At 40.4% G+C, this 17536-nt stretch overlaps 1 protein-coding gene across 1 annotated transcript in view; it reads right to left on the bottom strand.

Annotated features, from left to right (window-relative positions):
• TFAP2D (transcription factor AP-2 delta) overlaps positions 1 to 17536 on the bottom strand; it is a 46473-nt gene that overhangs the window by 23851 nt on the left and 5086 nt on the right. Inside the window, exons 3-4 of the mRNA XM_072330934.1 lie at positions 9382 to 9547; positions 6102 to 6220 (exon numbers count right to left, since the gene is read on the bottom strand). Of these exons, the coding sequence (XP_072187035.1) occupies positions 6102 to 6220; positions 9382 to 9547 (285 nt within the window). The remainder of the gene's footprint in view (positions 1 to 6101; positions 6221 to 9381; positions 9548 to 17536) is intronic.

The following is a 17536-nucleotide window of genomic DNA, read 5'->3' as shown; positions in this document are numbered from 1 at the left end:
CATGAATGGTGACATTGGACCCTGGCTCTTTGGAGATAATGCTGGTGCCTCAGGTGGACAATTAGGAGGAATGCAAGACCTGCAACAACTTCTGAGAATACCACAGTGACTAAAAGTGAATATTGGTACCTGAGCTAGAACTCTACAGTCAATATGTAGAAACTAGCACTTGAAGAACATATCCTGTATTAAAGTAGAAGGCAAATGAGTCATATAATTTATTGAAAAGACAAGTTTAGATGGCAATTCTGGAGATCTCCTGTTGAAAGCAGGGCTTTAGATAAGGTTATTCAGGGCCTTTTCCTGATTAGGCTTAAATATTTCCAACCATGGAGATTCCACAACTTTTCCAAGCAACTTAATTCAATATTTAATTATTAACTTATTTTAGTTCATTAGTTAATCACCACAAAATGCTTATTTCTCCCCACTGACTATAATGGGAAATGAGAAGATACCCCACTAGAGATGATGAGAGGAGACAGGTCCTCTCCTCAGCAAGACTAGGTTTGCTCTGTACAGACCAGGCAAAGTAGAGCAAGATGGAAAGTTTGATGGGAGAAGTGGTTTTGTGTTGCAGGCAGCACAAGGCGTAATGGACCACAGGCAGTGATCACAAATTCTCCACCTTCTCAAAGTTTATATTGTTCCATTCTATCATTGGAAATTTTACAAGAACTTTATCAGAAAAATATAAATGCTGTTTTCACAAGGAAATACTTGATTATATGTATATTTCACCTAATTGGACTCAGATACCAATACATGCAAAACTCCCAGGTAACTTGTTCGCTGACATCAGTCAACAACTACTTTCTCGGATATAAGTAGTTTTATATGCAAAAGCTGAACATTATACTTGTAGTTATAGACTTTCAGTATCTCTGAAAAGTTAGAAACCAGCTCTGGGTTGGAAAGACAAAAGGTTTCTACCTGGCTTATAGATTCTGGAAACATTTATGAAGTATAACAGTTTTCAGTGAAGATAAGATGGATTTTAACGGTAAGTCAGAATGAACTGGCATATAATACAACCTGACTTGTTTCTAAAACATCTATCCTTTAGTTCACCATGAATGAGAAAGGGCAACAATTTCAGCTTTAACTTCTAAACTAAGCTTCAGAATTCCTATTTTATTACTCTGTTTCTGTCCCTTAAATAAATGTTTAAGGAGTGAATCAACTCCAGAAGCACAATTAAGTGCAAAATCGGGTTTTGCTTTTCAGCAAAACTCCATTAAATCACTTGACAGGTTTGTTTTCATGTCAGTGTAGAAAGAAGTCAAAAATCAAACCCTTTGAAGCTGTCATCAGGTGGAATTGCCATTCTCCAGACAGCTCTATTTTGATACAAGTCAGGCTCAACTAATGAAACATAGAATGTAGTCAGCAAAGCCATTGGAAAGAAAAAGCCTGCTTTCTTCTAGAAAACCATATTTTATGTGATAAAATGTCAGCATTTATTTAACACGTTCAGCAATAAACCAACTGAAATTCGAATGTTTTCACATAACATCAAAAAAGAAGGAGAAGAAAACTTGAACTGCCATTAAAATGAATCCTTTCAGAGATGGTGCATGTTATTTACTAGAGCCAAAAATACAAAAGTGATTGGATAATGTTAGAAAATTATATAAAATTATAGCATTTGCCCATTCTGTTGGTAGCTGAGATTCTGATTATGATGGACTGCTGATAGAGAAACAATCAAGAGCGAAAAAGAAACTGCAGAGGATTTACGCATCAGCTGTGCACAGAGGTAGGAAAAAGAATTAGGCTGTAAAAGCAGCTGTGGCATTGTGTAAACAAAATAAGTCTGCAAATATTGTAAAGATTTGTAAATATCTTTTTCTACTGGAAGGGGAAAGCTGATGTAGATTATGAATGTAAATTATAACATTATTTGATGATGCATATAGGCACATTCTTCCATGCGACATATGGAACCAGCATTCTAAATTACAACGTAAAATTCTAGATAAAACTATAAATCTGGACCGGAAAACACTGTACTGAAAATGATTTATCATACTTCATAGTTGAACCAATACATCTTTTTGAGCTTGAACAGTGTATTTAGAAGCGGGTTATGATGCAATTTGATACATAAATGTGCATGTTCAATCTCAGTAAATAGAAGTCTCTTGCATTGATGCGCAGCACAAAAAAGTCTGGGGAAAGGAGTTTGTACAAAATGTAATGGAATGTATTCTTTTCATTTCTATATCAAGATTTTGATAAATATTATCTATAGGGGAGAAAGAGGAAATATTGGAAATGTGAACAGAACGAATTCTCTGCTTTCACCTTAGATTTGGAGGCATCCCTGGAGGTATTCAGGGCCAGGCTGGATGTGGTTCTGGGCAGCCTGGTCTGGTGGTTGGTGACCCTGCACATAGCAGGGGGGTTGAAACTAGATGATCATTGTGGTCTTTTTCAACCCAGGCCATTCTATGATTCTATAATTATTTGCTTTACTCTGCTTTGTTATAACTTTTGTCAGGAAGGAGAACCCCTAGAATTCCTGGAAATTACAACTAAATGCTTTGTTTCAACATAAAATCAAATTTCTCTGTGCAGTATCTCAACCTCTTTCCTCCCACAGAGACAAAGAATGGGTGATAAGGATCAGTGGCTTTTTCTATTTAAATCCAGCCCACAGCTTTGTGGATATAGGCAGTGCTGACTTTCCTATGTAGTTTGACAATTGACCAGAGAGTTTTGCATGATGAAAAGGACGGTTACTGAAGATGAATTGGCAGAGACAGCTCTGGAAAGCCTCAGTGGAGGGACCAGCCTGCGTACCTTGACAGGCTTCTGTGGGCAGGTGCAAGGAGCAGCGGGAGCCTCTCCTGGGTCTGGCAAGACTGAGAGATACTCCTATGCAGAGTGAAGGCAAGAAGAAGTGTCCCAGGAGAGGGACACTTGGCATCTGAACCTCCTGCTCTCTCTTCAGCTTCACCTCCTCCAGATAGCAGGGATGCTACTCAAGGGGGAGGAGGGACAAGCAGGAGGTGGAATGAACAGATTTTTTTCTCTATTTGGAAGAAGAGAAGGGAGGAATTACAAGTGGAAGGATATTAAAACAAAGGCTGATGGAGGAGAAGTGTGGCAGCCGCTGGTATGGTGAAAAAAGTAAATGTTGTCCTAATTTTCTCAAGAGTTTTGGTTATCAGATGATGAATGCAGTCAGTTCTGTGTCTAGTGAATGCACTGCTTCAATTAGATTTGTCATGAAAAGAATTCCAGATTTTTTATAAGTATTTTTTCTGACTTCTGTATAAAATTCAGATGTTTTTAAATCCATTAATGTATTTCTTTCACCTGTATCTGCAATCAGAATTATGCTGTCTCTGCCTTACGAGTGACCTGTCCAAGCAGATGGGGATATCTCCCACCTTCTCACATCCTTCTTTATTTTCACTGGAGATACTTTTGACTCCTTTGAGCTAGCAGTAAGGCTTAGCCTTGGCAATGTTTGTACTTGATGGAGAAGCCTCTATTGCACTGGCTAAAGTGTAGGATTTTTAACGTTTGTTTGTCTGTCTGTTTGCTTGAGATCTGGTTGGAAAAATGGCCTTTCCCTTCATCTAAGTTAGGCACTAGAGGGTATTCCTGACATACAGGTTACACAAAGCTATACCCAATACCACTGCTGCAATGCTGTGTTCAGTCTCCCAGTCTTCCTTTCCATCCATTGTGCTGATCTATTTGGATCACAACTTAAAGAACAGAACTGGTTTGTTAAGCTATTTGTACTTTGGGACCAGAATTCCTTGCCAAGGCCAATAAAGGTGCAACCTGATCAAAGCAGCAGCAACACTAAATAGCCAGAAGTCACCCTGATCCAAAAGGGAAGCAAATTTGTGGAAAGGAATATTAAAAAGGAAAATGAGAACAGAATAGTTTTCATAAAGTCTGGATCTTCGAATGTCCACCACGGCCTATAAATATCTCTCCGATGAACTCAGATCTCCACATATCACAGTAATTTTAGTTTATTTTAGACAAAGAGAAGTCCTCGTCTTGTCAGAGGCCTTCAAGAAGTCTTTGGACAACATACGTAATAAGCATACAACTAGCTTTGCCTCTTAGCTGAACTTGCTACTCAAGAGGTCAAGTACATGCTTACCTTGTATGGATACTAATGGCCTCAATACAGTGAGGGCTATGAGGACCTAATTAGTTTCAGTTAAGAGAAACTTGAAACCATCTACCATAATGAAGAATGACAGAGTCCTGTATCTATACAAGAAGTCCACACTGTCCACCTGAGATCTGGAGATTAAATACAACTGATGTCAATTTCTGCATTAACGTCACACACTAAAGGCCAATACTGTTTATTTCATGACCTCTAAAAACTGTAGTGAGCCTGTGTGTTTCCATTTCTGCCTCACCCAGACACAAGTTATAGCAATTTGGAAGTGACATCTGCATGTACAAAGGGAGGACATCTTATCCCACATAGAATTCATCCATACTGCAGATTTCATACAGAAATACATCAGATTGATTTCTGTTGGAGCAAGAATGTGTATGGCAGTACCTTTCCCAAAAATTCTGCTTGATAACACTCATGCTTAGCATATCAAAGCAAGATGGACAGCGTCAAAGTGAACCCTGTCTCCTCAGTATAAATCTTTAGGACTTAGAATATCACAGTAGAACAGCAGAACAGAAGCAATAGCACAGACTCAAGAATAGGTTTGAAACTGGCTATGAAAAATGGGCAGGGAGGCAAATTTTTTTCATCCCTGTGAAAAAAGGAAATTAACTGTGACTTAAAAGTATATTACCATCAATCCCAGGCCAGCAACTGAAAAACGATTTCCTCTCTCCACTTCTTCTAATGAATGAGTAACTGGCCACATAACTCTTTATTCTTTCCTGCTAAGACCCAAGACTCATTAAGGACTTTAAGGAAAGGCTCTTACTCCCCTGTATTGGTATTTTTTGTAAGACTGCAGCTTAATTAGGTCTTTCTTTTTATTACAGAAAAGTGTGATATCGACATATCTATATTTCCAAATAGCCTCTCTGTAGTTTTACGTGCTCAGTGGCCCATGGAGATCTTGGTTTCTTCTCTTAGATTCTAAAAAGAAAAATCTCCCTTGTTGTGGATTCAGCATTTTTTCTGTCTTATGGGGTCTCCATGCTAGGAGATATTCAAAACCTTGACTACATGAAGTCCTAAGCAGCCTCTCCAGGTTGACACTGCTTTGAGCAGAAGGGTTGAATTAGAAGATCACCAGAGGTCCCTTGCAGCCTCAGCCTTTCTGTAGTTCTGTGATTCTGTGGTAATACATGCTGAGACCTCATTCTACTTGCCTAGATCTGTATGGACTTTTCAGGTTATAATCCTGGAAGGTGTTGACCTTTAGGATGAGCTGAGTGCTCTCAACATCAAGGAAGAGGGATCTGAAATTCCCAGAGCTGCTCTTTGCAGCCAGACAACAAACTGAGTACTTAGTGGATTCACCCGGAATAGAAGAGATTCAGGTAGAATTTCCACCCTTTGCCTGAGGGGTTTGAACCTGCCTCTCCCATCTGAATGTTGGAAGACACCGTCAGTATTTGGTGAATGGTATTTAAACAACAAATAAAGGCCAAGAAAGTATCTCCTGGGTTTGTCTACAATTTATCTGGGGAAAAAAAAAAAAAAAAAAAAAAAAAAAAAGATTTTGTTCATCTATGTATGTGAGGAAAAGGGTTGTCTGAATAATATGCTTCTTAGGAGAGTAAAAATATCACATCTTTGGATCAGCTCCAGGAAATTCACAAGAAGGATAAACAAACCTACGTGGAGAGCTGATATAAGACATTCATCTCTCTCACAAAAGCACTTGGATCATCGATTAGTAAGTCAGATCCCAGAACAAAAAGCACAGATCAATGCTGAGGAAACTTCATGACCAAACAAATTGCTGGGAGCCAAGACATCTCAGAGCAAACTTCCATGATGCCTCTGGTTCTGTCTGTGGCTTTGGGCAAGTCAGTTCTCCTCTTTGTACAGAATACAGATTATGATACTTGATACAGTGGATGACACAAAACATTTAAATTACTGTTATAATATATTTCAGAAGTATAAACTCTACCTTCTACCAAGGAAGTCAAGAGTGTGACATTTGCTGCTTTTCTTCTTCCTGCAGGTAAATTCAGTCCCAGTCTGTCTAATTTTTCTCTCAGGCAACGTCCTCCATTCTTAGATTTTGCTCTGTCAGGAGAGAGAAACTCATATTTACTGTGTTGTTCTTCATCTATAAATTGCATACACCTTATTGGGAAATGTGTAGAGTAATCATTATCTCTGATCACATTGGTGGGAAATCTGTCAGAGTTGCGTTGTTCACTGCCTACTCACACCGAGTGAGTTTTTCAGGTTGGTCTTTTGAAAGTTGAGTATTTTAATGCCTGTCACAGGGGCATCAGATCTTCAGACAGCTTTCAGCCTAGTGGGACCCATGGCCCTGATTTGGGGGCTGCACCTGGGATTGCAAAGATTGAATACAAATACTGACAGTGTTGTTAGTTACACCTGACCTAGCCACCTCAGGGCCCCAAGACAGTTGAGAGGGACAAAAAACAACTTGTGATAGTAAACAGAAGTTTGGGATAAGGAATCTTTGCTATTTTCTTCTACTGGGCTGAAAAAGGAAGCTAGACAGCTACTCAAATGCTGAAGTCAGTGTGGAACCCAGCTTTAGCTATCCCCATATGACTGATACAGAGATCTGAGTGCTTAAGAACGTTGTGTATGAAGGCCAGCACTTACTAAGAATAGGGATAAGACAATATGAAATGTAAGGCTAAAATCCCAGTCATCTTTGGCTAACTGTACCCCTATCCCAGATGCTTACATCACTTTGTTCTCGTAAAATGGTTGCTGGTGCATCCCACACCTGCTTTTCTGCACTGCCTGAGTATTTGAAGCATTTCAAGCTTATGCACTTATGCAGCAGACTTAGGTTCAATTTCTTGTTCAGCCTGAGGGAATTTGAACCTCTGCCTTTTAGCAGCTATCTGGAAGTGCATAACTAATGTTAAAATACTTATACATTGAATAGAGAAGAGACTGGAACCTAGTTCTTCCTTATTCCAAATGAATGATCTGGTCATTAGATAATATAATCACCGCTACAGTCATACCTTCACTTTCACCCACAGATGTTTAATTATCACAAAATGAGACTGAGGGCTCCCTAGCTTAGAATAATCCATTCTATTAAGATAGAATGAGGGGGAATGTCCTCAAGTTGCACCAGGGAACGTGGATGTTAGGAAAATATTCTTCTCCAAAAGAGTGGTAATGCACTGGAATGAGCTCTCCGGGGTGTTGGTAGAGGTGTTCAAGAAGTGTGTAGATGTGGTAGTAGAGGAACATGGTATAGAGGGCAATATTGGTGGATGCCTAGACTAGATGAACTTAGAGGTCTTTTCCAATCTTAATGATTCTATGATTCTATAATTCTGTAATTCTATGAGTAGATAGGTCTATGATTCTGTGAGTCTATGATTCTATGAAGAGCTTCTGCCTAGATGTTTTGAGATTTAGCATCAAGTTTCTTTGGACAGAGAGGAAGGAACCAAACTTGGAATTCCCCAGTTTTCATGCCACAATTTTGGACGTATGTCAGAAAGTGTGACCTGAGTGCAGCTTGCTGTGGAGATGCTATGATGGTGATTACTAACAGAACATAAGACTAACCCTGCCAGGTCATGGACAAATCATAAAACATATTTGTTTTCACTACCTCTGTACTTGTCAGCTATGCAGTGATTGAGTCCGTTCTGCAAGATCTGCTCAGATCCATACATTACACTCTTTGCCCTGTGAAACAAAATTGCTGTGTCCAAACCACCAGCTCAGAGCAGCCCCTGGCAAAATTGTCAATCATACCCCAGGGTGATTTGGAAGAATGATATTTGGTCTGGGTCAAAAACTTATGGGGATAATTCTAGCATTTTAATGAAAGAGAGAACTGAGTCACCATGCTCAACCTCGTGCCCTTGCGTTCTCAATAGCTTGCAGTGCTATTGATGAAGTCCGTAGTGTGAGTATTTAAAGTGAATATTTCTGTGACTCTTAGCTGATGGCATCTTCAGGGTGAAGCAAATAACAGAGGAAAATTTTTGTAGATGTAGATTTTGGATTTCAATGCCAATGAAGACAGTTCAGTGGGGTGTATGTCCATGAAAAAAATATTTGCAACCTTGTCCTTATTCTGCAAGATGTCTTGAGACAGCTATTAGACTGCTAAGTATCTTAGAATATCGCAGGCTGGATAAAATAACTTTCAGTGAGCGTACGAGGTTCAGTGTGGCCTTCAGTGACAGCAATGAAATAGCCAATAACTTTACAGCTAGTTTTGATCAAAGGGCACTCAAGTAGCTTATGCCATCTAAGTTGACGCCTCAGGGACATTGCAAGTCTCACATGCCTGGCTGAATTACAGTTGCCTCCTTGTTTTCCACTTGTAATGTGAGGCAGAGTGTGCCACTTTCTTCCTTTCTGTTACTACTCTCTGCAAGTGTGTACCCTGGCCAGTGGAGGGTCAGAGGCAAAACAGTACCTAATTACTTGCTTCTCCTCCAGCATCTCACAATAAAAAGAAAATGAAATCATCACCTTCTGCTAACTTACTCCTCTCCATGCTCAAAAAGCTGAAGGGGAGGTTTAGGTTAGATATTAGGAAGAAGTTTTTCATTCAGAGGGTGGTGACGCACTAGAACAAGTTGCCCAAGGAGGCTGTGGATGCCCCATCCTTGGAGGCATTCAAGGCCAGGCTGGATGTGGCTCTGGGCAGCCTGGTCTGGTGGTTGGTGACCCTGCACATAGCAGGGGGGTTGAAACAAGATGATAAATACGATCCTTTTCATCCCAGGCCATTCTAAGTTTCCAAGACAATTATATGATAAGGCAAGACGAAGTTAATGGAAGAATGATGCATCTCTACACCTTCATGTCTTGGGGTTTTGTTTTGTTTTATTTATTTATTTATTTATTTGGTATAGTTGTTGCTGTTTTACACTTGGTAATGCTGGTGAGATTTTCTGCATACACAATTTTTTTTTATTCCATTTTATAACAAAGCAAACAATACCTGTCTATCCCTGATGGATAACTGAACTGAGAGGTTAAGATAAAATGATAATGTAAACTTTCTGTAAAGAAAATAAATTCAATCTTAGTTTTTTTCTTATTTTCATTGAAATTTTCCTCAGAAATTGTATTCAATTCTATCAGTCTCCTTCTGCTTTCCCAAACTGCAACCACCTATCCAAGCAGGTTAAGAGAACTTACTTGAGGCAAGTGAAATCACATAATGTTACATAGACAGCAATGCCTAGTAATTGTTATTCGTGCCTTCACCTTACCTTCTCAAAATACCTCCTAAGAGGGAAGCGTTGAGGCATTCTGGCGGTGAAAGGCGTCTCTTCACCTCTGCAATGGTCACTTTGTACTTTGAAGTGGAGCTGAGTAGAGACAAGCGACCAGGTACAGAGCAGAACAGGTCGGTGGGGTTAACAACACAGGTACCACCTGTAGTGCAAATGAACTGTTAGAATGAGGATATCTCCAAATTCCATATTTTGACAGATTCAGTCATGAAAAACAATTACATTGTGTGTTGTTGTTGTGGTTGTTCTTGTTGTTTTTAATATTACATCATTTGCTTTGGGAAGGATGAATGATTACTTAGTTCAGGAAGAGCAAACTATTGGATCTCTTAAGTTTTACGTGCAGAATAGGTCATTATGGCTACTGCATCACATTTCGTGCTTGATAAAAATTTCACAGTGTCATTGAAAGACTCATTTGTCAGGTACAGTGAAAACATACGATTGAACGAGATTCAAGTTTCACTCATGATTAAAAAAATAAATAAATAATGCATTGGTTAAAAAATTAGAACATTGGTTCCAATGAGGAATGATCATTTTGACTCTCACAGAGGTGTTTAGGGTCACAGAGATGCAAAGGCACTACAGGCTTGCAGTAAGTTGAAGCCAGAACAGTCCTTCTAAAATCAGGTCAAATCCTCAAATGTCGTTAATGATTGAAATCTATTGAGCTCTATCACTTTATCTCAGATTAGTTCTGAAATTGTTTACCTTTTGAAAATGGCAATTACTTGGTCTGGGTCTAAAACTGCTAAATGATCATCAAATCTTTCAGTGAAGACTGTGATCAATAACTCCTTGGGTAAAATGGATCTTTTAAGTCAAAGCTTATGAGACAGTGATAGAAATAAACTTTTTCTGGATTTGAACCAAGAGGATAGAGCAAAAATCTTAAGGACTAGCAAATGTCTTATCACCAAGTGCAAAATGATCTTCTTTGACCTGCCTCCTCCATCCTGACTAAAAATTCTGTGGAAGGAATGAATCTTACCACTGCATGCACAATACTTCCCTGTGGGAAAGATGAAAAAACAGAATCAGCTGCATGTGACAGTGATATAAATTATTATATTGTTCACTGCACTACTGGAAGGAGTTCAGGTGTTTTCTGCAAGGACAGTGATATAAAAAGGCCTTCTTAGGACAGAATGAAAGTGTGCTCATCGTTCATCTTATAGGAAGATCACTGTGTTGTTTAAAATACCATTATATATATGTATATATTTCTTTTCTGTGAACACCTTAAACTCTTAGCACTGTAAGAACTCACTTGGTTAGGCTTAAATAATCAGTTCATTCTCTGAATTTTTAAAACAGAAGAGAGAAGAAGGGAAAGGAAGGGAAGGGAAGGGAAGGGAAGGGAAGGGAAGGGAAGGGAAGGGAAGGGAAGGGAAGGGAAGGGAAGGGAAGGGAAGGGAAGGGAAGGGAAGGGAAGGGAAGGGAAGGGAAGGGAAGGGAAGGGAAGGGAAGGGAAGGGAAGGGAAGGGAAGGGAAGGGAAGGGAAGGGAAGGGAAGGGAAGGGAAGGGAAGGGAAGGGAAGGGAAGGGAAGGGAAGGGAAGGGAAGGGAAGGGAAGGGAAGGGAAGGGAAGGGAAGGGAAGGGAAGGGAAGGGAAGAGAAGGGAAGAGAAGAGAAGAGAAGAGAAGAGAAGAGAAGAGAAGAGAAGAGAAGAGAAGAGAAGAGAAGAGAAGAGAAGAGAAGAGAAGAGAAGAGAAGAGAAGAGAAGAGAAGAGAAGAGAAGAGAAGAGAAGAGAAGAGAAGAGAAGAGAAGAGAAGAGAAGAGAAGAGAAGAGAAGAGAAGAGAAGAGAAGAGAAGAGAAGAGAAGAGAAGAGAAGAGAAGAGAAGAGAAGAGAAGAGAAGAGAAGAGAAGAGAAGAGAAGAGGAATCACTCACTTTAGACCAGATCTAACACTTTTTCTCCTTTTTTCACATGTAAATCTTCTTAAAAACAAGGTGATTATATCAGTTCTAGCTTAAGTAGAGTCAGAGGAGTGTAACACAAGGACTGAATTCGTTAAAAGCAGGCTATTGCTTGCTTGCATAAAGAAAACAGAATTTCTCTCCAAAAATTTCAGATCTTGACGGTATATTTAAACATTTGTGCTGACAGCAGAACCAGAAAAGAACATCTCTTGGTATAAATCCCAGATGGGTGAGATCCTGACTCAGTACAGTAGGTTATTTTATGACTTTTCCAATTATACCACAGGATAGATATTCTCAGACAGAATGTGCAGATAAATTGTGCATCAGCAAAAACATACAAGCATCAAGGGCGCTTGGGCACAGTTTTGCAAAGCTGAAAGTTGCAATTTATGAGTTCAGATGCTCAAATGCAGAAATCTGGTACCACATGCCTGATAGATTTTTCCTATTTATTCCCCTTGTTTGAGGCAAGGTTGCACAGAAACCTGACAATATTTTCCATCAACACTTTCAAACTTCTAGTCTGCCAGGTACATTTGTGTGGAGTGTTAACACTGAGTAGATTTGTTTGTTTGGTATTTCTTGCCACAGTGATACACAAATATATACATACACATTTACATGTATGTGTCAAGAAAACAGTAGCAATGGTTACATATTTATTTACTTCAATAAAATTGCAAATTTTATAATGAGGAAGACTGTAATGGAATCAGTGCGATATTAACTTTATCTCCTTGCCAGGTTAAGTCAGTATGTGCACCATTTATGCCAGATAAATAATTGTTCCTTTAATCCAAAAATATGTTACCCTGCGGCTGCTCCTACCAGAACCAGAATTTACTGGAACACATCTAATTACTATTTAGTAGAAGGTTGTTTACAGCTTGTGGTGTTTGAGAGTATTTTGACTGTGTGGTATGGTCTTAAACAAAGCAATTCCAGGTAAGTCAAGTATGGGTTAAAAGTAAGAGAAAACAAGTCTAAGCAATTTGCTTTCCAGAAACACAGAGAACAAGTTGTAAATTACAAGGAGGTGAAATCTGTTGCATATAATTATTTCAGTATATTAATTATTCATTGACACGACAACAGAGAGCGGCTTGGTGCTTTCCAGACAAAGCTATGTCTTGATTGCAAACGGTGCACAGTTTTAAAGGCAAGGCTCTCCTCCCATAGAAAGCACCATGAAGAGGAGACAGATCAGGTCCTGGTCTTTACATCAGATGGTAAACAGAAGAAGGAGCAACTGTGAGCAAAGATGCTAAGAAGGGCTAGGTGCAACCACAGTAAAAGATGAAACACTGGAACAGGTTGCCCAAGCAGCTTGCAGATGCCCTGTCTCTGGACGCCATTCAAGGCCAGGCTGGATGTGGCTCTGGGCAACCTGTCTAGTGGTTGGAGAGCCTGCAAATAGCAGAGGGGTTGAAACTAGATGATCACTGTGGTCCTTTTCAGCCCAGGCCATTCTATCATTCTGTGAGTTTATGAAGGGCTGTACCTTTCAAACAAACACCATTTAGCCTCTTCCTTCCTTCATACTCTGTTAGAATGGACGAATGATATTGTGAGCAAATACAGCTCAGTGAGGGGAGGACGAGGTATGTTTATGTTGCATTGAACATCACTGACAACAGCAAACTTTTCTTTCCCATCAACACAGTGATGCTGTGAGAGCTGTTGGACAGTTCAGTCCATGCTCAATCACTTGAACAGCCTTGTGACAACATGGTGTTGGAGATCTGGGCTGCTAACACTAGCTGAAGAAACAAATGTCCACAAAAACTAAATGTAAATCATATATTTCAGGAAGATATCAGGTCAAACCTAGAGATCCATGCTCCTCTTAGCAGATTTTCGTTTCTTCAGAGGTCTTTACAGACTATCTTTTGGTGCTAAGATACATAGGAAGTTATCAATTCATCAGAAAAGCAACCCAACACATACTCTAGGCAAACAAATGTGCCAGCCATGTACATAAAGAAAGAAAAACTGTCCATTGCTTCCTGATTTTGCCCACACAAATGATCCTGATACGAAGTAAGGAGAAGGAGCCCTAGAGCCAATACAATTCTCTAGTCAGTCACACAACAATTTCCTGCTATGGATGTCATGTGAGATGAGCCTTTGAATGGTAAGAATCTTTACAGGGCAACGGTTTATTCCATCAGTGATTACATCCTCAGAGTGAATGTTGGTCACACATCATCTGTTGCCATAAGATACTGCACTAGATACAGCTGGAGATGGTGGTAGCTGTGCTGTTACAGACACAGAGGTCTAAAGGCACTAGCAAGACAAGATTTAGATGAAGACATGATATCTGTTATATTACAACTGATAGAGTTGGGAAATAAAAAGAAGGAAGGGAAAATTTTAGGCACACTCCACCATCTTCAGGGCTTCATTCAACTGTATTCAATTACTTCCTCTTCAAGACAGAATTTTACCCTCTGATCTGTCACCTTCTTGATGATTACAACCAATATAGTTGTTTTGAAAGGAAAAGGATGGAAAAGTAACCCTTTGTGCTGCAAACAACAAACGCAGAAAGACCCCAGGCCCAGTTCTGCTTTATACTGAATCTCCTTGATTACAGTGAATCTAAATTAATTTCAAATGTTTCGAGAGAAAGGAAGGAGGAAAGATTACACTAATTTTTATCAGCTTTCTCTCTTTTTTATAGGTGGCTGGTTTTATGAAATGTGCACTCACTTTTGCTTTATTTCCTACATCTATAATGAAAAAAAAGATAGGCTAAGTTATACAGAGAAAGATAATCACAGCAAGCATTTGGAAAAGTGTTTTCCTTCCTAATTCCTGTATCCCCATCGAGTTGAGCAAGTTGGTGCAAAGTGCCATCACACGCTGACGAAGAGTTATGGAGATGACAGCAATGAGAACTATAGAGACGTGCTTTAACCCAAGAGCTGCATAGACTAATCTCATTGACATAATGAAAATCCTGCTAACTCAAGCAAAATAAAGAAGCTTGGTCCGTTTTGGTTATAGATGAACAGGACAATAGGGTTGCTAGAATGAGAAGATTCATTCTGATTCAGTTATTCGCTTGGGCATCAGCTGAGAGGTAAGCCTCCTTGATGCCCTCAGAGTCAAGTATCTGTGCAGCTTCCCACTGACAAATCCACATTCTTGTTTGCTTTATCATTTTCTATTACAAATGAGAGACTGATGCTGATGTTACTGAACAATTTTTTGCGCGTCGGGTACAAACATTTTTCAGTCGTCTCTGTATTTTTATAGATACATGATGGCATTCTGCTACATTATATCTTATCTGTTAATTGTAACAGATGCCACATGACACGTATTTATTCAGGAGGTGGTGGTTCCCCATCCCAAGATACTCATTCATGAATATCATGCAGTTATAGGAGGAAACACCATAATTTACTAATGACAACAGCACAGAAGTACTGTTTATTTTGTTTTTCAGGTTAAATTTGTGCATATGTTTCTGTATGTTATTAAGCATAAGCACGCATAAGTGCCTAATGATTAGTCTTACATAAAATATTAATAATGCACTATGCTTTTTATTACTTTATTATTTATATCTACAGGTGCTGTTCATGGGAGTCTGCAGCTTATACTATATTTCAGTTCTGAAATTCTAGCAGGTTTACAGCATGTAACAAAGTGAAGACACAGAAACCTATCTTACTTCCGCCTTCTTCTTTTTTCACCCTAGCAAGCAGCATACCTAACCATGCAGTTAACCATGTAGGGGTTTCTCAGCATTATTTAATCCAGTGTTCATCTCCCAAAAGGCCTATAAGCAATTGCAAACGTTATCCAAATCATCCTCAAATGATCCAGTCATTAAACTCAGGAGTTAAATGCTCAAAGTTCTAAACTCATTGACGCAAGTCATAGTGTCAAAACATAGTAGACTTCCCTTCCCCCCCATCAGTTATTTGTTTTTGTCTATTTCTTTGTTTCATTTATGCTTATGAACTTTGCAGCATGTAGAACAGCACAAGCAGCTCTGAGATAATACCCCTCACTACAAAGTTCCTGCTAAGGGAACACACACATGCCTGCATGCACTGAGCATATTATATATGCATATATACACGTATATTATATATATGTATATATCTGTATACTATATATTTATATAAACTAGCGGTAGGACTGGGGAGATGATCAGAAGTTTTTAAGACCAGCCTCTCATTCACGTAAAACTTTCATGATTACTAAGAGCATCAAGAGTTTTAAATGTTGACAGCCTTGGGAGAAGCAAGGAATTACGGTGCAAAACAAGATAAGTGAGGGTGATTTGTATGGGAAGTCAACTTTGAATACTGCATCAGATGCAAAATAATCTGAAGTCTCAGTCACTCAGGACTCTAACAAGTTTACATATACTGAGGGACATGGTTTAGTAGGGAAATGTTGGTAGTAGGTGAATGGTTGGACTGTATGATCTTGGCGGTCTTCTGCCTATGCTAAGTCTATGATTCTATAAGTGTAGCTGCAGTGATATAGCCTATAAAGCATCTAAAGGCAATAGAACAAAAATCTACTTAACTCTTCCTACATATACACAACCCATAGGAACTTATCATCACTTTGGGAAAACAGCTGTGTATTACTGGATAGGGTGTGTGAGCCTGTGCTGTGCCTCATGTTGCTGCAGGAGGAAAGCTGGTGCAAGCTGTGTGTTGTGGGGTGCATGTGTCTCATAGAGCTTTAAAGCTCTGTCCGTGGGGTCCCATGCATGAGTACTACGTTGGGGAGGGAAAGAGCAGTGTGGGAGGGAACGGTTGTGCTCTCTGTGGGGGTGTGCGAGGGATACTTCGGCAGTTCGAATGTGAGTGAGTGTGCGTGTCTATGAGCGTGTTTCTCCACACCTTGTGCCCTGAGTCTGAAGGATACCGGGGTTCTTTGAAGGATGCTCTGTGTGCTGTGTGTTACAGAGGGACAAACCGGGGCTGTGCAGATTACAGCAGCCCCGAGCTCACAGTAGAGCAAAAGACAAAAAAAAAAGCCATATAATAACTCTATCCCAGCAAGACTGAAGAACTGCACAACCCCCACCGCGGATGGGAGCCGTACCGCGGGCTGCAGCAGCCGGGAACGATCCCTTTACGGATCAAAAGAGAAGGAAAAAAAACAGAAAGAAAAACAAAACAAAATAACAACAACAACAAAACAACTACCAACAAACCGACACCCATCCTCACGTCCCTTCTCCAAAGTTGTCCCAAAGTCTTGCTCCCAGCAGGACCTTTTCCTAAGGGAGCAGCCAGAGAAGCTCTCGGGGCCCGGGCAGAGCTCTGTGCTCAGCTCCCTCCGTTCCCTTCCCTGTCCCGAAACATCCTGAGTACTGAAACTCGCCGCCCGGTTTGGGGAAGGCGGTGGTTTTAGTCGGCTGGAGATTATCTCAGCTGGAGCCGCGAGAGCCATTAATTAAGCCAGCTATTTAGGATTTTAATGCGATTTAAATTGGCCCTTGGTGCTGAGAAGAAAAGAGGAGAAAAAGACAACAGTGCTAATGACAGTGCATTAGGATCTGAGCACAATGGTGGGCTATTACGGAGTCCCGAGGCTCTTGTAAGGTTCAGAAGAGACGAGAAAAGAGAAGGAAGAGGACAACAAAGGGAAGACAATGAGGGGAGCTGCCCTGCCTGAGGTCCGGGACACCATCCTCAGAGCCCAGAGCTCCGCCTCTGCCAGGCGAGCTGGGACACGGGCGGGTTGCGGGGCCAGGAGGTGTTGAGGAAGGGGAGGCTGGGTGGGAGCACTGGACCCTTAGGCACCCTTTTTGGGGGCGAAGGTTGGCCTGATAACTCCAGATTGCCAGCGAAGTGTGTGGCAACGAGGAGCATCCCCTCTGCTCATTCTTGCACTTTGTCTATTCGGGGGTGCCAGGATGAGAACGTGGCAACATCCCAATAATCTCTTCACACCCGCTGGTCTGTGCCCAAGGTGGAAGGGGGAGAACACTCTCCAGGGGAGCTGCTGCAAAGCCCTCAGCCCCCATTTCACCTTCCTACTCCAGCCTCTTCCTCAAGTCTTGCCCTTAAGGACTGAATCATTAAGAGGTAGTTTGGAATGTCAAAAATTAAAATTAGGCTAGAGGACAGGATCAAGACTTAGCGAGTGCCATTCAAATGAGAGGTGATATCACGACTGAGTACATGAAAGGCAGAGGCAAGAAAAGGGAGCGTCGTTC

Source organism: Excalfactoria chinensis, chromosome 3 (genome assembly GCF_039878825.1).
Source record: "Excalfactoria chinensis isolate bCotChi1 chromosome 3, bCotChi1.hap2, whole genome shotgun sequence".
NCBI classification, from domain to species: Eukaryota; Metazoa; Chordata; class Aves; order Galliformes; family Phasianidae; genus Excalfactoria; species Excalfactoria chinensis.
This window is presented reverse-complemented; position numbering and strand designations above follow the sequence as displayed.